This window comes from Syngnathus typhle, linkage group LG4 (assembly GCF_033458585.1).
Source record: "Syngnathus typhle isolate RoL2023-S1 ecotype Sweden linkage group LG4, RoL_Styp_1.0, whole genome shotgun sequence".
Lineage (NCBI taxonomy): Eukaryota > Metazoa > Chordata > Actinopteri > Syngnathiformes > Syngnathidae > Syngnathus > Syngnathus typhle.
This window is the reverse complement of record NC_083741.1, coordinates 14,585,008-14,607,494: the sequence shown is the minus strand read 5'-3', so window position 1 is coordinate 14,607,494 and position 22,487 is coordinate 14,585,008. Positions and strand designations below refer to the sequence as shown.

Genomic DNA, 22,487 nt, shown 5'->3' with positions numbered 1-22,487 from the left:
ATTGTGTCGAGGTAGTATTTTTACTATCTATCATCCCTTCCTAAAATAACATGCAACATACGTTTGTTTAAAGCTGTTTATTTTTAGAGATTGCTTTAATTCCTCATTCCTACCATTCCAGTTTCACACCACAAATGGGCAAACAATCTCTTCCTGGTTGTGTGGATGCAGTGTGTGTCATGGTTTATTCATTTCCTTTCCTGTTCTGAACCAGACTTTGGATGTCATGAAGCATCTAGTTGTTCAAGAACCATATCCATTCACCCATGGTTTTTATTTCCTGATAAAATTAACTGACTGGCCAAAAGGCCCTGTGAAATAGTACTGTACACAGAAGTATATTATTATACATGGGCAGGAAGTGGTGTCCTAAAATAAGTGACTGTGTGACAATGTTCCAGAGGAACAAAGGCCCTGACAAGCCTTTAAATATTTTGACTCGGTTATTGTTCCCTTTTAGACTGTCTACATTTAAGGGAGTTTTCGCCACGTGATCCAGAAATGCGGTGTCACACCACACTGATATCAGTAGGCACTTACAGAGATCAATTCGTTTAATTTCAGTTGATTAACCAGAAAATAAAACATAGAAAAGCTGAATTCATATCTATGTGTTGACCTCAACTCCCACTCTGAAAATGAATGAACTGAGGCAGTGTTCACATTATTTTCTGATAACCCTAACAGCAGTTCATCAGATTGAAGATAAATTCTAAAGGTGATAAACTAACACAAAAAGGCGAACTCCAAGCAAAAATAGTTGAAAATGACCGGAGCACAAACCTTTGACCTTGTTGACAGCCCGCAAAGGCAATGAGAGAGTGTCACGCAAATAAGCGCGGCGGCTCTTTAAGACAGCTTGCTGTAGATGTTGCGGCGTGATCAACTGAAAAGTTTTGGCTGAGATGCAACAGCAACATTGGACCTTACAGTGACAGTCTAATAATATTATTGTTGTATCAGATCACAGCCAAGTAAAAGGCTTCAGGCTTTACATTGGAAAGCATCAGCTATTAACAGATGAGCTACTGAGGTTAATGCCTTCATGCTTTTTCAAAAGTGATGTTGATGTTCAGTAGCGTCATGCGGATGCCAAGCAAAATTCTTGTCTCTTATCATACTAACTAAATATTGAAACTGAATAGTCCAGGTCACATGGAGAAACACACGGAATCAGATCAGCCTCAGATACAAGTCAGCTTTCGATCACATCTAGAAAACAAACATATCTTGATATCCTCGTCATTGCCGGCCGACAATAAATTAAATCGATCTATGACATGCACAGGCACAAGGAAACAACCCACCAATGCTAAATTGAAGCACAAGCAAAAATTCGGAGCCGATTTCTGGCCTACGCAACAACACTCGTTGCGAATAAAGAGCGAGGTTCAATTCTTTCCATCCCCAACTGCAGTTCAGTCAAACAAACTTTCACTGACTTTGCGAGATCGCCTGTTCTAGCAGTACAGTGTTTTCATGATAATCTCATAAAACATTACTGCTGTGTAATGATTGTCCAGCCGGGATGAAGTCCAAAATGTCAACACTGTGCATCTGCATCATCATTACCTCATGCAGCTAACTTTTCTCATTAGTCACTGTGAAATGCAGCAAGATGAGGTTACAACATACAAGTCAAGGATTCACATTACTTGAAGGTCTGGCTGTCAGTCAGTCGGAAAACAAGAGTCGCACCACCACAGAGATAGTACACACACTGCTCTGGGTACGCAATAAGAGGAGAAAAGTGCTGGGTACATCCTAACTGACCTCTGCGAGAGTTAAATATGAGTCAGGAAGATTTTCAGGGACATCAAAATGTCTCATAAAACAAATTTGTGCTTGATATGAAGCAATTGTTTTAAGTGTAGTGCTTAGAAGTACATTCAAATCTATTACAAAAATTTCCCCTCCCTTTTTAAAGGGCTGTGCAATGAATCAAATTTTTAATCATACTTTCAATTTGGACTTTTCTCAATCTTGAAAATATTATAATGGAAGAAAAACAATTAATGTGCTGACGGGGGGAGTGTGTGTGCAAGCTCCCAAAGTTGCGAAAGTAGAAAGGAATGTTCTCAGATTCTAAGTTTCGAGTTCGTCAAAAACATTAATATTAAAAAAAATTGCCGTATGGATGTGGCTGGTGTCACTCTTGGCTACCCAAATGACCAATGACCAATTTCCACATTGAATTGGTATTGTCAATGTGGAAACAAAATATAAAAAAATGACTCCTGTCACTCCTTCCGTCTATGCTCAGATATTAATAAATGTCAACCTGGTGAATAAATAAGATGAGCTTTCATTTTGCATTCGGTCATGTTAAATTCAACAGTCACTTCACTAAAAGCAGCCTTTCAAAGTATGTTTTGGCCTGTATGATTATATAAGATCAGAAAATAATATTTGTTTTGATTTAAGTTGCCATTTCGTTGTGAAATTGCATCAAGCTTTCGTGTGTCATAAAGTCACAAAAAAAAAAAATCAAAGGCTCAAATGGGCAGTTCTTATCATGACAGGGTGGACAGCAATTTCAAAGAGACAAGCAAAATATGCAAATAAGATTGTGGAAAAACAAAAGAATATATATGACCAAAATGATTCATTTCATTAAATTACTTATGGACAATAACACAATGAAAAATTATCTTGTTTCATTTTATTATTAAGCATTATACGTGCTTAAATTAGCAGAGCTGTTTGTGGAACATGCAAATATCGTGTATATCCAATGTGAAAAAAATAAGGTATGAAATAAAAGAGACATTTTAAAAGACTTGGCCACTTGTAATAAGACTTCACAATTTTATTCGGTTACACTCTTGCAAGGACAACTGAGATACTGATATTGATATTCACCCTTAATTTATTTAGTTACTGAACATGGCCGCGAGTGTGCCGCCGTGAGCCATATCAGTTCTGCCAAAAGTCGGACGGACGTGTAAAATCGCTCGAGAGGAGTGTGCTGAACCACAGCAACAACAAGCCTAACGAGTTCCCCAGGTGAAAATGGGTGTCCGTCCTGTTTCAAGAGAGAGGGAGCTGGAATTCCAGAGCAAATGTCAACACCAGCGACGGGTCAGAGAACGACGCGCCGGCTTTGACTGCGACTAAGAGTGAGCGGGGGGGGCTCAGTCTGGGAAAAAGAGAAAATAATGCAAACCATCTGCCGTTATACCGAAGTGCTCGAGCGAGAACTACCGAGCGATGCTATTCACTTAGGGTGGCAGTCTAAATATTTACTCCCGGTTTGAATCACATGGCATATTCTCTTGGGCCTTAAGAACAGCTCAATATGGATGAACCTAACAAGGTTTCCTATGACTTTAATCCATTTGTTCCTATTTGCCATATAGGTGCAGTGCATTACAAATTGGACGAAGAGCCAAATGAATTAAATAGTTTATTTTCCACAAAGACTCTGCAGACTTAGTGTTAGATATCCTTTGTTCTTTGTCTTACAAGTCACTCAGTTTATAAACTGCTACCGTACATAAAAGATGAAACTCCAGATGAAAGAAATGAAAATGATCCAAGAGTAATAAAAGGCCATCTTCTTCCTGGAATTGCCCTTCTCTTGGCAGATAAAGCCCGTTGGTCACCTTCATTGAAGATTATTTAACAACATTCAAAAGTTGTTTCTTTTTTTTTTCCCCCAGTGAACATCAGGCCACCACATTTTGACATTCAACCTGATGGTTGAAGGAACCATTGCCAAAACACAGCGCTGAGTGAGGTCACATAACCTCTAGGTGTGTCTGTTGCAGGGATGCCATTCAGTAACCAGGAAAAACCTGTCTCCATGCAATGAACCCACACACACACACACACACACAGACGCTGAGCCTGACACATGCCACCTGATTCTTGTCGCATGAATAACCGGTTTGTGACAAAACCACGTCTTTCGTGTGTCAAACATTGGATGCACAAGATTCGTTGCACTTGTTCTATAAAACTGAAAGGAAAACAATAAAGCTTTAAATCTGAACTATGTTTTGAAGTAGTGCCCTTCATCTTGCGTTTTAATACTTCAGACAGTATTGCATTGCATTTATGGAGAAAAATATGATCAACACATCTCCAAACTAAGAAAGCGGAGCATTATCCCTGCAACATAAAACAGGTGTACCTAATGGAGTGGCCGGTCAGTGCAAACATTCCGGGCCCAACATCCCAAGTAAATGTCCCATAATAAACAATCACAAAAATAGTGCCGGCTTCGTGTTAAACATTTGGAAATTGCAACTTTTTTAAGCAGTCAAAATAATGTTTTCTGCAAAAGAAAGAAAAAGAAATCGTTAAAAATCACTCACCATCTTCAAAGCAACTGCGTTCTCCTTCTCCGGCGTTCCAATGCTGTGTATGTTTAGAAAGAGTCAACTTTCTAGCTGCACGGCCAAAATCCAAAACAGACGGCAGATATTTCCGATAGTGTCCGTCTGTCCGACACGCGTGGATGCGGCCACTTCAGCTGTGTCCTCCTTCCATCGTGAGCACTGACGTCGTCTGATCCCTTTGACAGCAACAGGCGGACTAGTTCAAACTCGGATCAGCAGGGAGCGAGCACTGAAACAAAAACACAGGAAACTGAGCCACGACGGTCCAATCAAATGGTGTCGAGCTTGAATGCTTATTAAATATTCATGAAGTTAAATTGCGCATGTGCAACTTTGAGACATAAGATAATATTAAAAAGTACCGTACTTTAAATACCCTACGCACAAAATTCACTGAAGATTATGCTTCCTCATTCGCATAATGGCCGCTTATTAATTTTAGTATTTAGTTTTTAATTATTTTCAATTTGTTTATGAGAGAGTATGGAAGTTAATGTGAACTCTTTGATATGACATGAACCGTTTTGTAAATTTGTTGCGCGCTCCCCAGTCACTGCACAAGGTCAACACACACCTCAGATATTACAATATATGTAAAAATATATTAAAATAAAGTACTTGGAAGTGATATCTGATAGGTTTGCATGATTATGAAGCTGCAGATAAAATCCCCAATTGTAGAGATCTTCCCCCGTTTATTGGTAAAGAATTTATTGGCGTAAACCGCTACAGATTGCAAATGAACAGCATGAGTGATAAACGTATAGCACGTTATACCGCAGTATTTTATCGCCATCTAGTGGAGTTTTATTGCAGGGCATACGAACAGGTGAAAAATATTAGAGAACCTTTAGGTTATTTGTATATAGTTATTACTGTAATAATTTTCATCTTTCCAGTTTTTTCCCATGGTCAAATATGTAAATTGGATCATATATCCGGGGAGTGTAGATAGAAGAGACTGAACTTAAATACTATAATAAAAGAGAACATACAGTTTCTCATACTACATATGATAGTATCGTTTAAAACTACATAAGGACGTCAAAAGTCTGACGAACAATGATGTTGATGCTTGCAACGTATAAATAAAGTAAATGTTAAAAAATAAATGCCCTCTCAAAGTGTTCATGGGAGTTGTAGTCCACAAAATATATACCTTTCGACTGTTTATGGTTTCTTTGGACTAGAAACGACTGTTGAATGCATATATGTTACAGGATAAAGACGTAAATATCTGTTTAATAAATGTAATTGTCAATAAACTCAACTATTTTAACTTTTAAGTGCATGTGAGCTTTTGATACGCTAGCATTTGAAGTCCGGAAGTAGGGCGGGACGTCGCTGCTTAGTCTCCAAACATGGCCGCTAAGCCGTTGACTGCATCTTCTCCTGCGTTCGGCTGAATTAGTCACACTTTGAGGAAGTCACTGGCAGCTCTGGACGTCGGTAACAGGTGGTTACGAAAATGTAGACGCCCGTCGGAGGCCTCTTTATTTTCCTAGCAAACTAAAGTTGTGAGAGTTTATTATTTTCAAACTTTTTATGCTTTATGCTAACGTGCGCGGCGAGCTAACGCAGACATCCCAACATTAACTTGGGGCAACTTTTTCTACAAAGCGGCAAGCCCGAAATGGAGGAGTCTCGTTGTCCTTCGAAGACGTTTGTGTGATTTTTTTCTAAGGACGCCTTGGGCTCGGCCTTGAGACGGACTTTGACTTAAAGGCTCATTTGATTTTTCTTTTATTACCCTCCAGTGGACGCTAGCTAGTCAAAACGCCCATTAATAAGAACTTCGACAGGGCGGACATAAACAATGTTTTCTGTCAAACCCATGAAACCTACCTTCAAGAGTTATCTTCCTCCTGTGCAGGTACATGTACACAACACAACACAAAAGTTCATAATCTTTTTTTTCCCCATGTAATGTGGGGAATTTTGCAGATTCCCAAATGGATTGCATGCACACTTTCACTTGCAAACCGTGGTGACACATTTTGCTAAATGTACAAGTAGTGACTCAACTGCCGTGCATAAGTAAATTTTAAATCAAAGCCCATGTTATGGATCACCTGAGGTCAAAAAGCTATCTTAGTCCCCTAATGTTTGCATAAATACAATGTGTATATATCTATATATATGAATAATAGGTGACATTTTTGACTGTTTTACAATACTTTGGTCTTTGTTATTTACCTTAACAACTGAGAGATGAACGTACAGATTTCTTTGAGGGGTGGCAGAATTTTGGGGTAATTTTGAAATGAATGTCATAATTGATATGTTGTAATGTAATCAAAATTATGTTTTAAATATGGCTCACTGAGTGTGTACTGTCTAGGAGGAATCTATAAAACGAGTTTCCCTATTTGACTTGAATTACTGGTTTTCATAGTTTCTGGTGCAGGGAATAAACAAATGTGTAGCCAAGATGGTCAAGTGACCATTCAAATAAATGATAATGGTATTTGTTTTGGAATCATTTGACGCCTCTGCCCGTATAAGACTATTTGGTCAAACAGAGGGTTTGTACAAATGAGCGTTTGGGGGGGGCACCTCTGTCCGCATGGCTTCTCTTTTTATGGGACTCTATAAAGAAAGTTACAATTCTCATGACCTACATTGTAATGTCACATTTTTGCCATCATTCAATAACCACTGACTGCTGGTTACCATGTTTCCTGTTTAGAGTGATGTGAAGAAGACCATTGAGCCCCCTATTAAAAAGTTGGAGCCCAAGCTACTTCCCGGTAAGCTTGCATAGATGGCAAATGTCTCCTTAAAGTCCCCAAGTGGATAATTATAATACCTGCACCTCACTTTCCCATTTTGTCATTCAAAAATCAACTTTTCTTTGGTTAGTCAAATGGATAACCAGTGGAAAAATCCATTTAAAAAACATTTGATGGCTGCAGCTTGTCAACAAAATTCTATCTGATCTTGTGACATTTGAAATACTTGTTACAAATAGTTTTTGAAGAACATTTACTGCAAAGCCCTTGTCATGAAAGTTTGTTTCATGTGTCTGTCTTGAACAATTCAGTCTCACGTGCAGCTCATTCATTAACTGGAGCTGCAGAAGTGTTTTCAATTCTAAATATAATTCTGGTTTAGTGCTGAGCAGATGACAAGGGACCCTGAAGGGAGTGGCTCAATGCACCCTTTGAACTAAAACTTTGTGTTGTGCCATTTTGAGTAATCAGTCAAAGGTGAAATCCCATTTAGAGGAATAGATCAAATCAAAACGCTACACTTTATACTTGGATAATGCATTCACATGGATTGAAAGTGACCAGCAGCTTCCTGGTTCCGAGAGTGGTCCTCGGAAAAAGCTTCCCCTTTTTTTCACGTGCATGTGCAGCATACGTGTCATATAACTATAATGTCATATAATTACTGTGATCTGTCCTCTGGTTAACAAGCCACAACAAAAGAGTCAAAAGAATGGGGAGGGGAATAATCGTACCAAAAGCTGCACCCTGAAGCTCTTAATTAAAATAAGTTTAACATCCTTTTCAAATGCCTCCTTTATTATTTTATTCTCAAATTCAAATGCATCTGATTCCAGGGGAGATTGTAGTGAACGAGGCAAACTTTGTGAGGAAATGCATCAGTGTTGAAAGCAGCCAAGATGACCTGTGGGGGAAGTTGATTTGTACCAACTTTAAGGTTTCCTTCATCCCTCAAGATGCCCCATCCAAACCAGTAAGAATAAAGTTGTTTGGTGCTCATGCATTGTACTTGTTGATAAGCTGTAAGAAAAATAGTACTGTTTTTCACAAAATAGCAAAAGGGTGAATGAACAACTCCAAATGGCCTGCCGTCTTCCCACTTCCATGTCTGTTGTGTGTTTGAACTGGGAACGAGGAAGTAAACTTTCCTGTTCTTCATTGTGAAGTGAAAACATGCGTCATTTCCACCTATGCCGCAGACTGTTGCAGAGATGATGAAGCTGAATCCAATTGTTGTGGATAGAGTCACACGTTCTGCTTCTTGTTCTGTCGCTCAGAAGTTCCAGCTGTCCCACCTGCTACTCGGAGAGCACGACATCCCCCTGACATGTTTAGAGCATGTGGTAACAGGTAAGACCGGTCGGTCCCTACATTGGTTGCAACAATCTTGTTTTGTTGCAGCTGGCTCTTGGTATGACTGTCTGCTCTTTAGCTGTTGTCTGATCTACCCTCTGATAACAAGTGATGCCAGCACAAAGGCAGCGTTTTGCATCCGATTACGAATTAACCTTGTGTACACATCTCACTCATGGCTTACAATGCTGGCCCCGCCAAGCGCAGAAGCACGTGCGCTCTAATGATGAGGCACGTTTGTTTCATGCTCACACATTGGGGCTTTGTCTGAATCCAAAGGACGTTATCAGGCCTAACTGTGACTGACACCAGATTGTGTTTTCTAGTTGTTTTCACCGCTCGACCTATCTTTGTGTTTCATGTTTTACCCCCCATTGAATGAAATACTCAGCTCATACTTTTGTTTTCAGTGAACGATACAAAGGGGAAGAAGAAAGTTTTGGGCTCGAATCAAAAGCTCAAGTTTAACCCCACTGAGCTCATCCTTTACTGTAAAGACTTGCGAATCATAAGGTTCTGCTTTGACGAGGCCGGGCCTGAGAGTGCAAAAAAGGTGAGTGATTGAACTTTGTCTTGGTTAAAAAAAAAAAATTCCATCCTCTGAAAGGGTACTCCAAAATCTATAGAACAGAAGTGTACATTTTCATTGCTTCAAATGTCCAATACAGTGTAGCCTTGACTTCCGAGTGTAATTCATTCTATGGTTAGACTTAAATCTCAATTTACAAGGGTCAATTTACAAGGAAAAAATGAATTTTAAGTTGAGGCATCACTATAGTCTTGGTTTGCTTATTATGAAATTAGGAGCGAAACCGTTTTTTTTTTTAATAATACAGTGGACAACACTAATACATCAAGATTAAAGCAAAAATGCTCCAGTTCTATTGAATTCATAACAGAGCTGTACAGAACATTAGAATTGGATTGCCCTGAGCTACATTTACAATAATACAAAAGGTTCCTAAAAAACTGAAGAAGTCTGGTGGGAACGATGTATTTTGGTTGTCTGCAGCCGTGTATTTCTAAATACAAGCATTTTGCTTCGACATCATGCAAGTGGAGCTTAGTGCTGACTGTCCAATTTGTGCACTTGCTTCCTCTGTACATGTCAAAGTTGTATGCTGCTGCCCCGTTCACTTCCGGACTTCTGCGTACACACACAGCTTTAGTGCCATGGCCACTTCCTCAATGACAAGTTGAGGATAATTATAACATGGAGTTACGTTTTCCTCAGCAATAGGCACAACATAAACGTTTTTGACCAGTGCAATTCAGTTATGTTGAAGAAGAAAAAAAAAAAAACACCTTTGATGGTTGGCTGAGTTTACAAACACCATCTAACTGAATGGTCTCATGGAAAATAGTCACATTTTCATCCTCTCTATTAGAGTAGCTGCAACATGGAAGTTCTAGAATAAAAATGTATTAGCCACTCCTCACTGCTGTGGATATTTAGGGACACAATGTTAGTAATTACAGTGTAAAGTTAAAAAAAAAAAAATAGCCCTGGCCCTTTTTCTCTTTACGACATATGGAATTAAGCCAGCCTATAATAACTTATTTTGCTATAGTAAATTACAGAGTCGGGTACTTCATTACGCACGCACGCACACAGGCACATACGGGGTGTTTTCTTTGGTGTCCTCATGCTTTTCACAGCTTCTCTACTGAATGGCCTGCTTTGTGTGACTGAGCAAAAGGATTGGTTCCCAGGTCACTCTTGTTCTTGTGTTGGAAGCATTTAAAATGCCTTCATTGCAGTTTTTTGGTACTCTGAATGATATTGTCATAAAAATGTGTATGATTCACAGTACAGTATGATTCAGTTATTCATGAGCACATCTGTTGCCCTTTTCTTCTTGTAGGTTTGTCTCGCTATTGCTCACTACTCCCATCCAGCTGATCTGCACCTGCTCTTCGGGTTTGAGTATCAGGGAAGGCGGTACCATGAATCCAAAGGTTCCAAAAATATATTTTCGTCATAATGAAATATTACTAAATGTGTCTTCCTCACACATGCAAATGAGATGTCTTTGCTTTCCAGCTGAGCGACTCAACACGCCTGTCCGGCGAGGAGGACTACAGACGCCTATTTTTGATCGGCGTTCTGAGTGGGATCGAGAGATCAAGAGAACAGGCGCTTCGGAGTGGAGAGTATGCTCCATAAACGAGCTTTACAACATCTCCTCGAGGTTTGGGCTGCTGTTATTTCTCAAGTGCAATGAGCGTGAAGGAAAGTATGCCGGCACCTCCTAGAATTTCGTTGAAAGTCCTCCCTGTAGTCATACCTGGTATATTTTGGCAAGACAGTATATTTACACTCAATGCACGTCTCCATTTGACAGGAGGTGCCACTGAGTCCCGAGGTGACCTCATAGAGGTTACATTGAAACCAATGTCCAGTATTTTTTGCGCATGTATTGTTTACTCCTTAGTAACGTGACACATGAAATTACTGAACAATGTACTTGATTGAGCTAACGCATACTTGCATGAACAACAAACACTTTTTGAGGGCATAAATTTTGTGACTCATTGTGCTTTTTTTCCTGCTGGTTCTCAGTCTTCCAGAGTACATTGTTGTCCCAGTTTCTCTAGCAGACCAGGATCTTAAGCAGTACTCTATATTTTTAACTGGCAACCGGCTCCCGGTGAGTATCATTTCCACTTGACGTGCTGTTTGTCCAAAAAATCACAGGCAATGATTTCCATTTGAGTTCCCAGCAAGTTGAGCCATTGTTTCCTTTGCTGTAGCTTTGGTGCTGGAATCACCGTAATGGAAGTGCTCTTGTGCGGATGGCCAGTGTGTGTGACCCAGTGCAGCAGAGGAAGATTGAGCAGAGGTAGCACACACTTCCAATTGTGCATGAATAATCTAACGGCGTATATCTTCATTCACAACCACTCCCTATCTATTGCCTTTTTATAGGGAGTTTAACATTTTGTAGTGCTGTTGGTTTAGTGCTTTTTCTACATCCTCAGTGTTGTGTTGTTTTTTGTGCTAGGATCATCACCGCCATTACCAAAAGTCATCCACAATGCAGTGAAGTCTTCATTTCGGACCTGGACAAGTGTCTACCCAGCATCCAGGACATCCAGAGTTCTTTTGTCAAAATCCGACAGATCTGCGTCATAGGTTAGCCTTGTTACTAGGTCCCATCTGGACACGCAAGGAATTGGTCCGCATTCTTGTGTTCAGTTTAAATTCCAAGCGTTCTGTTTTGATTATGTGCAGATCCTTTTGAGGAATCTGAGGAAAGGTGGCTTTCATCCATTGAAAACTCACGATGGCTTGAGTATGTCAGGTATGGAAAGAACCTGCCGGCGTCTGTGGTCGTACTTAATAAACTGCCCGAATGTAGAAACCCTTCAGAAACCCAGAATCACAAATGTTGGCCTATTTAATAACTAAAAGCAGTTGCTATGTTTAGCCTGCACATGATGAGATTGGCGACTAGTGGGAATGTTGGGTTTAATTTGAAAAACGTTTTTAAGACATAATCTCTGATTGCAGAGCCTTTCTCAAGCACGCATCTGAGATGGTGTACCACTTGGATGGAAGGAATGTTTCAGTCATACTCCAAGGTAAACACTTCAGGCTCTGTAGAAATGTGTTCTTGCAAACAAGTTGATTTTCTTCCCTGTGATCATCTATAGAGGAAGAGGACCGTGACCTGAACTGCGTGGTGTCCTCTTTGGTGCAGCTCATGGTGGATCCTCACTATCGCAGCCTTGTTGGATTTCAGGGTTTGGTGCAGAAGGAGTGGGTGATGGCAGGCCATCGCTTCTTGGACAGATGCAACCACTTAAAAAAGAATGACAAAGAGGAGGTATTTGCCCATTTGTACAAGGCAATCCACTTGGGTTTATTTATCAAGACATACCATTTGTGTTTTTTTTTTTTCTTCTTCTTTTTCAAGTCCCCGCTGTTCGTGCTGTTCCTGGACGGTGTTTGGCAAATGATGAACCAGTATCCAGCTGCATTTGAGTTTACAGAAGCTTATCTGACCGTCTTAAGTGATAGCATGTGGATCCCACTCTTCAGCACTTTCCTCTTCAGTTCTCCGAAACAACGTGCCCAGTACTTGATGGTGAGGAATGTTAAACACAGAAAACAAGTGGGGGGGGGGAAAAAAAGGCATTTCTTTTTAAGTATATTCCTGATATTGATGTGGCCAGTTTGCGTTTGCGTGTCGCTTGTTTGACTTAATATGGTTTGTTTGATGACTGATGGAATGCTTTGCTTGAGGTCAGAAATATCTGACGGCATCTCTTTTCTGTAGGACTTTGCAAGGAATAAAGCCATCCCTCAAGGGGAGGACCCCATTGTGTACTTCCCTCCTGTGTGGGACTGGTCACAACAATTCTCCGCCAAAGACCAAACCCTTTTTAACAACCCCATGTATGTTGGCAAGGGAGCTGCATATGTTCTCAATGGGGAAGTGAAAAGCTTTAGGCGCACTAAGGTAAGACAGCTTGAGCTTCTGTCTGCTGAGGTGTTTAGTTTATCGACCATGCCAATTACGTGTGCCATCTGAATATGTCTTGATTTTTTTTTCTCTCTCCCCTTCCAGAAATATGGCTCCGCCTACCGAGGAGCCTCTGCGACGCTGCGTAATGGACTGAAAGGCGGCGAAGACCCGCTCTCCCGACGAGGCTCCCTGGGGTCCGAGCTGAAAGCCGAATTCTCACCCATGAAATATGTGGTGGAGAGTCCGTCGGAGCGCTTCTTCAGGGAGTGGTTCTCTCGACCCGCTGACCAGCAGGGCCTCTTGCTCCCCCAGCTCACACCCTCCCACATGGCCCTCTGGAAGCTCTACTTCCTCCGCTGGGTGCCGGAAGCCTGCATTTCCAAAGGGGGTTCCATCACTGCCTACCACAAGCTCTCTCAACTGGTGGACGAAATTGAGATCCTACAGAATCACCTCAGGCAGTACAAGGCACCCACCCCAAGCGGCACGCCCCTCCCCAGCCCAAAAGGGCCCCCTGCTGATCAAAGGCGGATGTATTTTCAGGCCGCTTCCCCAAATGATTCCCCTCCAGAATTTCTCTCCTCTTCTTTTCCTTTCACCCCTGTAGGAAACCTGTGTCGCCGCAGTATTCACGGAACCCCCATCAGCAAGTTTCTAAATGGGGCGAGGATCTGGCTCTCCACAGAGACGCTCGCTAACGACTCCCTCTGAGAATGTGCGGTTTTGTTTCAATTGCTGTTACCACTCTTAACAATGCAGATGATAACAAAACTAACTTCTGACTTTTTTTTGTAGATCTTTATAAGCTAAAATTTGCAACATTGATGCTGCTTCAAAATCTGAGGCGACAACTGGGAGAGCATAAAAAAATCGCTCCATCAATTATACAAATTAATAAATCGAGTACATCCTCCTTGTTGGCCAGTGTCGTGCTACTGTGATGTGCCCTCATACTGTGAAAAATACAAAAAGGTGTATATTATTTTATCCCACTTAAATCTTTTAAATTTGCCGAAGATAACCGCTCTTGTTCGCCGAGCTTGCGTGATCCAAAGACTGTACGGGATTAACCCATGGTATCACGTCGTGAGATTGGTATTCAGGAGTCTCACAGTCCAGATTTTATTGCAGCAGCAATGACTCATTTGACCAACACTGATTTCAAACTTATTGTGTACCTTCCAGGAAATATGTTGACTAACACTTTACATGGGATGTTTTTTTCTAAATCCTGGGCAACACACAATATAACACTACCGCCCTGCCCTGCTAAGTGTTGCAAACAAAATGCATATATGTGTGTTCATATATTTCCTACAAAACATTAATACTGTTTGCTTCCAAATTCTAGCACTTGTTTGGTGTTTGGCTGTGTTTAGCAAATACTGTGGTGCGCTGAAATTTCAAATGACTTCAATCTGTGGTAAATGTATATAGTGCCTTTCAATATGAACTAATAAGGTCTTAAACCATTCCGCATTTGTTCGTTTTCTATACAAGGGCTCCCTCATGTTTTGTAACTGCTGAACCAAAGACTGGATGATAAAAATGAGTAACTGGTTCAGTTTTTTTTTTTTTTTAATAAATAGAAGCTAGTTGTGAAAATATTTTGATCAGGGGTGTGGAACTTGCGGTGCAAGAGTAGTCTAAAGACAAAATAAAACCTCAATAAAAAGACATTAAACCAAAAATGCTCATAAATTTAATAACTGAAAGGATTTTTTTTCTCCCTTTCCTCCATTCCTTTACTGTAGCCCTGGAAAGGACTTAATACAAATTCCAGTGGCCCCAGATAGGAAGAAATGCTACCCACCCCTGATATTAGAAATTACTGACCCATTTCACTTAAATGTAAGATTCCTTACCAATAAGTAATTGTCTAAGATGTGTGGCGGCTGTTTGACTTACAAAAATGCTATTAATTGCACATTTTACCCAATTTATGGGTCATTTTAGGGAGATTGAACATTAAGTTTGGCAATTTTTCTTCAATAGAATTTATATGAGTTTGAAATCTGATATTTTAATGGTACTAAATAAGTCTGAACTTAATTTTGACTATATATGGAGAGATATTTATATGATTATCATCCTCTGCTGATTCTATGATGACTGTTCTCTCTTGCACAGTTGGATCTGCCAGCAGATGTATTTATTCATATTATGCAAATTTTCTCTTGAGATGTCTTGGCTACTTTTTGTCTCTTGTGCCTTTTGGGAAACCTTTGTAACAATGCTCTTTATATATCTCACTTGTCTATTTGTGTTGGTTTCAATGGCGCGTTAAACCTTTAACAGGTACTGCACTGAGAAAGGTTTCCTGGCAGAAAAGAGGGCTCAAAGTACCTGTAACTAATCAATACATTGTATTTTCAAATGAGGAGCCTCTCTGTCTTGTTTCTTTTTTTCACCACATAAAGTTTTACTGGATAAGTTGACGGTAGCTCATGAGTTACTTTATTAATACAATAGTATAATTTTTTACTTTTTTGTCTCATTGGAGGTTTTTTGCAAATGATCCACTCAAACTGCAAGGCATTGCTTTGTTTTTGACACAATTGTTGAATATTTAATTCAGATATACACATATTAGAGATAAGGTCTGAACAATGATATCATTTGGTAACTGCGTAAACCTTGCCATATATGCAGTTAAATAGGAATAATAAAAGGCATTGATCATGTGGACTTCAACCGCTGAAGTCAACTTTTCCATAAATCTAAATTCTAAAATTTGGACGCAGCCCCACTTTTAAATACAATTGAGTGGGCGTCAATTATTTGCTATCCGTGGGCCGGGCCGGTCCAGTCACTTATCTGCATGAACGGAGGGTCCCTCGTAATCGCTCCGAAAAGCTGATAAGCAAAGAATGGATGACGTGACATCATATGCGTCATCCCGAAGTATGCTGACTTCTTAATTAATTGTTTGAATTATGTAAGTGCAGCCGAACACTTTTAATATAATTTAAAAAAAAAAAGTCATCTCGAGCGATAGAATCAACCCGGTGACGTCATCGACGAGCGCCTCCGCTGGCCTTCGAAATGGGCTCGACTTCTGAGCCTTGATTTTTGTCACACATCGCTCATCTTATCTCCTAATTTCCACTCCTTTCAGCAAAGTCCTTCCGCGATGACAATTGGAGGTAAGGCCGCGTTACTTCGCTGCGTCGCCGTGCCTAACAAGAACAAAGTGCGCATTGCTGTGGCGTTTGTGAAGAGATATGAATCGAACAGGAGTGGAGTTGAGTGAGCTAACAACTTTAGCCGAGCAGCTAACTAGCCGGAACTTGTGTCCAATAGAGCACGGCACGAATATTGAATAACAAGCCTTCGAACTCCACCTTTTAAACAGCAAAACGCTTGTTGACATTAAAAGACAGCATGTAGAACAACGCGCAGTTTCCGTTATAATAAAGTGCTAGTTAGCCTCATCCACGACTAGTTAACGGTGTATACAGTGCCTGTGCTGTGTAACGGAGTTCTAATGACTTTTGGGCTCACTGCGTTCCAAGTCAGAACCAGGAAGCCCATCGATGTTGTCGTTGGAACACTTCCCCCCCCCTCCAGATAATTGAGCAAACTCATGACTGTGTTGTGCCCTTCCCACGATTGCGCTGGTTGTTACTACAGGATGACATGTTCGTTTAAAAATGACGTGAACGCTTTAATATGTCATTGTTGTTTTCTTAGTGTACTTTGAAATCCGTTTGTGTTTGGACTCTGTTCCATCTAGCGTTCAATTTGCTTCTAGTATATAGCTTGATCTAACTCAAGAGGTGTTGAGCAACCTTATGACAATGTGGTTGTAAAATATGGAAGCGCTTGTGTGGGTTTTATTGGTATTAGTCATCCCCCCTACTAGTGCAACTTTTGGCCTACTCGTGTATAATGAAATTTGACTTGTAAACTACAGGGCTTTACTTGTAAATACTTGGCCACACTAAGTAGTAAGGTATCATGCAGTGGCCCACTAGACACAAAATGCTTACTAGTGTGTGTGAAAATAAAAGCTTTATTGAAAGTGAGTGTGAGTTCACTCGTGATGGAATTAAAGTTAAGGCAGATAAGGCAAAATAATAATCCTTTTTGTGTGCTCCTGTTCTAGAGAGCCAAATGTGATCAGACACAATGTCGTTCAACAGTGGAGTTCCAAGTAGAAGTATGAATAGAATCCAGATAAACTATGGTAGCTTGTTAGCTAAAAAAACTCAACAGCTCTCACAGTACATTGGACGTGTATGTACTTATAATGCATGCTAATTATTGCATGTGATTGATAACAGTATTGTTTATCTGAAAAAATAGGGTGTAGCATTCAATAGTTCAATTCTGAACAAGATTGCAAGATTGTTGTCTTTGGTTTTGAGGAGAAACAGCAGTGCCAGTACTACAACAGTGACATCATCGAGACAGCATCATGACCATCTATTATTCATTCCGACCACTAAATTAAATAAAGAAATCTCAGTCGGCCATTCTGTCAATGTGCCCCGAGGAAAGACTTTGATTTTGTTCTCCTGCTCATGTGTGCTTTGTTTTGCCCTTAGGAGAGCTGCCAGCGGAAGTCAGCCGGAGGATTTCAGAGCTGGTGTGTGCACGGCCCGACTGGCTTGCCAGTGTCCATTCCTACGGTGTCCAGTGAATTCACTTTGTCAGTCCCAGCGTCGCAATGAAACCAGCTCAGGAACGCAACCAGGAGTGCCTGCCTCCTAAGAAGAGGGACCTCCCTGTTAGTAACTGCGGCGGCGCTGCGGGGACACCGGCAGTTGGCTGTGCCATTGAAAGAGGAGGAGGGGGTACGGGCGCCAGCGGCGGAGGTAGCGCTGTTGGAGAGGAGGAAGTGGGCTCCATCCCAAACTGCGTGGCCAACAACGACTCTCAGGGAGGCCCTCCGTCCGGGGAGTGGCTGCGAGCTCAGCCGGGATTTCACTACGGCGTGGACACTTCTGAGGGCGTGTCAGCGGTGCCAGTCGACCAATACAGTATGCTTTATAAAGTGGCTCCACCGTCTGTTACATACTCGCCCACCAGTCCTCACACAGTGTTAAGCCACATCTCTCCAGCCTACACTGTACACTCGCCCCTCCTGCAGCATCCGGGCCTTCCTTATCCCCATTTGGGCTACACGCAGCTCCCTCATTCTTCCCTCCAGTTTGTCAGCTCCCCCTACGCGGTGGTACCATACGCTTTACCCCCCGGCTTTGTCCCCGGGTCCTTAATCTCCCCCCCGGCGACCATTCGTCAGGCCCACGCCGTGTCACACCTCGTCCCTTACCCGTCTGTCATGCAAGAAGGCGTGGTCTCCCCGCCTCCTCAGGCTCAGGTCGCCGCTCATACCTTTGCCAAAGTTTCCGCATCTGGCGGCGTCCCGCTGATGCTACCTTCGGAGCAGGCCGCCCAGCAGCACCTCGGCGCTGTCGGTGTCATGTCCGCCGCAGAGCTCAGCTCACGGGGCATGCCGGTCTACTATCACCCTCAGGGTGCCACCAGAGCCACCGCCTCCAGGGACAGCCACGGTGCGCATCAGGAAAAGGAGCCAGAGATAAATGGAGGGGATAAGGAGCAGGGGGCCAGGGAGCTATCTTTGGACTCCTCCTACCCTGGAAGGAACGCACGTGTGCAGCAGGTAGCTGCAATCTCTGCAGCGCACGAACCCAACCAGAGACGCCAGCTGAGCTCACCGGGCCATCGAAGCACTCCAGACAGTGATTTGGAGGTGGGTCATAGTCACTGGACGACCTGCTCTACCGACTGATCCACCGGCGCCCTATGACATACATAAATATGCCTGCACCTCACATGCGTATGTTAGCGTGCTTAACAATGCATTTTTTAATGGGTGGGCTAATTGGTAAAAACGACTCTATTGTAAAAGTGCTGATTAGCTGTAGCCTCTCTCTTGATGCATACTTGAGAGAAAGCAGAACAAAATATTGCCTACAAGTTGTCTGATCTTTAAGTTAAATTAGATTTGATTACTCGTATTTAATGAAATTTCCTGGTTCTTGTTGCAGGTGCAGCAAGTTGTTGGCAGTTTGGCCTCGTCCTCCTCCAGTCAAGGTGTCAGCGGCGGGCGTAAAGAGGTCTCCTTCGCCCCTTTGAATCTGTCTCAGATTGTCCAGCGAGCCAGAGACGTTCATGGAGAAAACCCAGATCTTGCGTCCGGCCGATCCAGGTACGTGGCCCAACCTGTGAGCTATGCTGATACCAGAGTAGAGCAGCAGCAGCAGCAGCAGCAACAACAAGCGAGGCAACCGGCCCACGCTGTCATGCTCGCCAACGGGCAGCCGGTGCTCGTCCCTGTGGAGTATCATTCGCAGCTTCAACATTACCCAGCACAGGCGAATGACTGCTCTCCTAAGACCTCCTTCAAAGCTTCAGATCCTTCAGGCCAAGCGTTTCTCTCGGAGAGGGCTGTGTGTGAGCCGATCGCACCCCAGCAGCAGCAGCCTCCCGCTGAAGTGGCACAGGCTTTAGCTTCTAGCGTCGTCCCCGGCCCGGCCGCGGGGAACCCATCCCACTTCATGAAGGGTGCCATCATCCAGCTAGCCACCGGGGAGCTGAAGCGAGTGGAGGACCTGCAGACTCAGGACTTTGTACGCAGCGCCGAGCTGAGCGGGGGGCTGAAGATCGACTCCAGCATGGTGGTGGACATTCGCGCCAGCCAACAGAGGCCCGGTCTGGTGACGCTGCATTTTACGGTGGGGGAGCAGCAGAGCAAGGTGACTATCGACGTACCCCCGGAGCACCCTTTTTTTGTGTTTGGCCAAGGCTGGTCATCTTACAGCCCAGAGCGCACGGCGCAGCTTTACGGCCTGGCCTGCCATCAGATGCAAGTCGGGGACGTGTGCGTGTCCATCACGCTGCAGCGGCCGCCGTCACCGCAGAAAGCCACCGCGCAACCCCATCACCCTCAACAGCGGAACACGGCCAGGACGTTAAGCAAAAGCGCTTCGGCATCCGAGCCCGCTCACCGGCTCATGGGGCCGCCAGCCCCGCAGCACTCGCGTCCTCAGGCTCATCTCAGGACGGAGCGCGTGCACAGGGACAGGCCGAGGGATGGCGAGAAAGAGGGCGCGGACAAGGAAGAAGCCGCTCACCACCCCGAGCCCCACGTCAGACCGAGTCGGACCTCAGGCGAGCACCCCAGGAGTCAGAGCGGCTACCGGTTGCATGCGGACGCCTCTGCCTTGGCTGGGGCCGTACTGGGCGCTTCTCAGAGACGCTGGTCCTCGCCCGGCCTCCAAAGATACAATGTGAAGGGAGAGCACGGCCCGTGTCCGCAGATCAGCGCCTCGGGACACGTCCGGCCCTCATTCATACCCCAGGAGGTCAAGCTGTCCATTGAGGGCCGCTCTAATGCAGGGAAGTGACGACGGGGTTTGGTAGCACGTAGGGCTGAACGATTCATCAAATTCAAAACGACATCACAAAGTAGTAGAATGCAGTTTTCAAATTGCAACATGACTGACGAATCACACATTCCTAAGAAGCACAATCACCGGGAAAAGGTTCAGCAATCTCTTAAATCTTCACATGCCCAAAGACACAACTGATAAACAATCTCATAACGATTGCCAAGATCCAGTATGATTATTTGGAGACATTTTAATCGTTTTTATTTTAGAACTTTAACCCCAAACATACAAACTGCGTGACCATTTCTTAATTTTATGGATGAGCACATGTTGCTAATAACGCCCACAACGAGCACAAATCAATACAAGTGAAAAGTTCAACTTTTATTATATTGAAAGAAAATCACAAAAGGACCTTGAAAATATAATCACATATTAAATTACGATTACAATCTTGAGGTAAAAAAAAAAAAATCGCAATTAGACTTTCCTGAATCGTTCAGCCCCAGTAGCAACGGTGGAGGAGACCTACTGCAGATGGAGAAAAGAGTGTGAATGTAGCCTGAGAATGTTGAAGATTTTTTTTTTCACATCCAACTGACAAAAAAAACAAAACAAAAAAAAAATCTTCAGTCGCCCAAAGGGAAAAGTTTGTAGTTTCCAGGGAAAGTCCCCCTCACACTGCATTTCTCCTCCCTCTGTCACCACTTCCTCACTGGAGGTCGCCATCTCAACGGGAACGCCCCCGGCCGACTTCCTTATCGGACTGCACTCGGACTACTCCTGCTCGCGTTGGGAGCCGTCTCATGTTGAATCCATTCCCGGCTGTCGGCGTCTGTTACGCGACGCCGACGCACAAAGCGCGGCGCGGCGCGGCCCGTCGCTCGTCTTGCAATGCAACTTGTGAAGAATCAATCACACCCTGTTTTTGTCCACTAACGCCTCTCAATGTCTGTTTGTCTGTTTGTCTGTCTTTGCTTAAGTGCAACAAACTGGAATCAGTGCTTGATTCATTCCAGTATCATCAGCGAGGATTCCCCCCACCCCCCGCCCCCCGCCTTACCTCAAAACTTCTTAAACACCAGACTGGGAACTTCGGGAATAACCCGTAGAATCATGTTAGTCTTTGTCTCGAGTCTGCTCCATTACCAAAATTAAAGCAATAGAGCCCAAAGCAGGACTCTCCTCATTGGATATATCGTTTTTCCCCCAAAAGTCCACCTTGTCTCACCCCAACTTTAAAAAGTGCTGCACTAGTCCCATCCTCCATTTAATCGGCTTGTTGATTGCCCATTTTGATCCCACTTCAATTTCCTCACTTTTCTTTCTTTGTCACTGACCTTTTGCCTCACAGCGCGCCAAGGCAATACCTTTTTTTTTCCAAACATTTTTATTTGTATTTTTTAAATCTGTTTACAAATTAGCCAAGATGAATGCTGCAGTTTCCTCGTGCTCATTGAAGATACAGTACAAGTGCAATTAGAAGACACGCAAACGCGCCAGGGTTTTAGTAATCAGGCAGCACATCAGTGACATTCCTACTGAAAAAGTATAAAAAAAAAAATAATAATTGTGTTTAGGTTAGGAACATATGCTTTTGGTTCATATCATCTCCTGTCTGGCTGTCTTAGTGTTGTGACCAGTAAGTTTAAAAGTCTGGACACATTCATATTTTCATGAAATTACATTTTCAATAACATTTAATTGGAATAGTATATTCCTCATATGGTCACAGATTTGGTTTTCTTTTTAGAAGGAGGGGCTATCTTGTAACACAAAAGTAGTGCTTTGGCACAATCTCTGCCAAGGTACTATGTGGAAGTCAAGTAGGAGGTGCATTTTGTCGTGACAAAGCCCTGTCTTATGCGGTGCCATCAATTCCTCAAAAAGCGGGGTGATACTGTATTCACATTTTCAGTATCATTTCAAGCAATTTGTTGATTGGTTTTGCAAAATTCATGATGATGCAATAACTCCCCGATGCTGTCAATTGTGTGTCCAGACTTTAGGGGTGAGGGGTTTTGACGCTGTTAGCGATACGGCTGCAACGTCGTCTTCTATGCAGTAAACACAGCAGTAGCGCTCAGCCCATTGTTCTTCTCTTTGCTTTATGGCTTGGGAAATATGTGCTCCCGCTCGCCATGCAAATCTGAAAACAAAGAAAACCTCAGAGAAACTCGTTAGAAAAGTCCAAAAACATGAAACCTGAATAATGTTTGTAATACG

At 42.9% G+C, this 22,487-nt stretch overlaps 3 protein-coding genes across 5 annotated transcripts in view; 2 read left to right on the top strand and 1 right to left on the bottom strand.

The window, feature by feature from the left end:
• The window catches only part of myo1ea (myosin IEa), a 32,232-nt gene extending 27,676 nt beyond the window's left edge, over positions 1-4,556 (bottom strand). For both annotated transcript variants that reach the window (XM_061276271.1, XM_061276272.1), the window contains exon 1: positions 4,320-4,556. In XM_061276271.1, coding sequence (XP_061132255.1) covers positions 4,320-4,322 — 3 coding nt within the window. In that variant the 5' untranslated portion in view covers positions 4,323-4,556. The remainder of the gene's footprint in view (positions 1-4,319) is intronic.
• Positions 4,557-5,684: 1,128 nt separating this feature from the next.
• mtmr10 (myotubularin related protein 10) lies at positions 5,685-15,280 on the top strand. Of its 2 annotated transcripts, none has more exons than XM_061276593.1 (16): positions 5,685-6,216; positions 7,033-7,093; positions 7,912-8,048; positions 8,353-8,425; positions 8,839-8,981; positions 10,294-10,387; positions 10,473-10,620; positions 10,992-11,079; positions 11,183-11,271; positions 11,434-11,564; positions 11,664-11,733; positions 11,943-12,013; positions 12,086-12,258; positions 12,349-12,519; positions 12,712-12,894; positions 13,003-15,280. In XM_061276593.1, exons 1-16 carry the CDS (start codon positions 6,160-6,162, stop codon positions 13,609-13,611), a joined length of 2,298 nt encoding a protein of 765 aa, XP_061132577.1. In that variant the 5' UTR covers positions 5,685-6,159; the 3' UTR covers positions 13,612-15,280. The 2 variants fall into 2 exon arrangements, with proteins under 2 accessions (XP_061132577.1, XP_061132576.1); XM_061276592.1 differs by having other exon boundaries at positions 8,275-8,425.
• A 454-nt stretch (positions 15,281-15,734) lies between these two features.
• Positions 15,735-20,859, top strand: atxn1l (ataxin 1-like). The gene is made up of 3 exons (XM_061277288.1): positions 15,735-16,046; positions 17,451-18,619; positions 18,918-20,859. The coding sequence occupies exons 2-3, from the start codon at positions 17,573-17,575 to the stop codon at positions 20,274-20,276; spliced, it is 2,406 nt and encodes an 801-aa protein (XP_061133272.1). The 5' UTR covers positions 15,735-16,046; positions 17,451-17,572; the 3' UTR covers positions 20,277-20,859.
• The last annotated feature ends 1,628 nt before the right edge of the window (positions 20,860-22,487 follow it).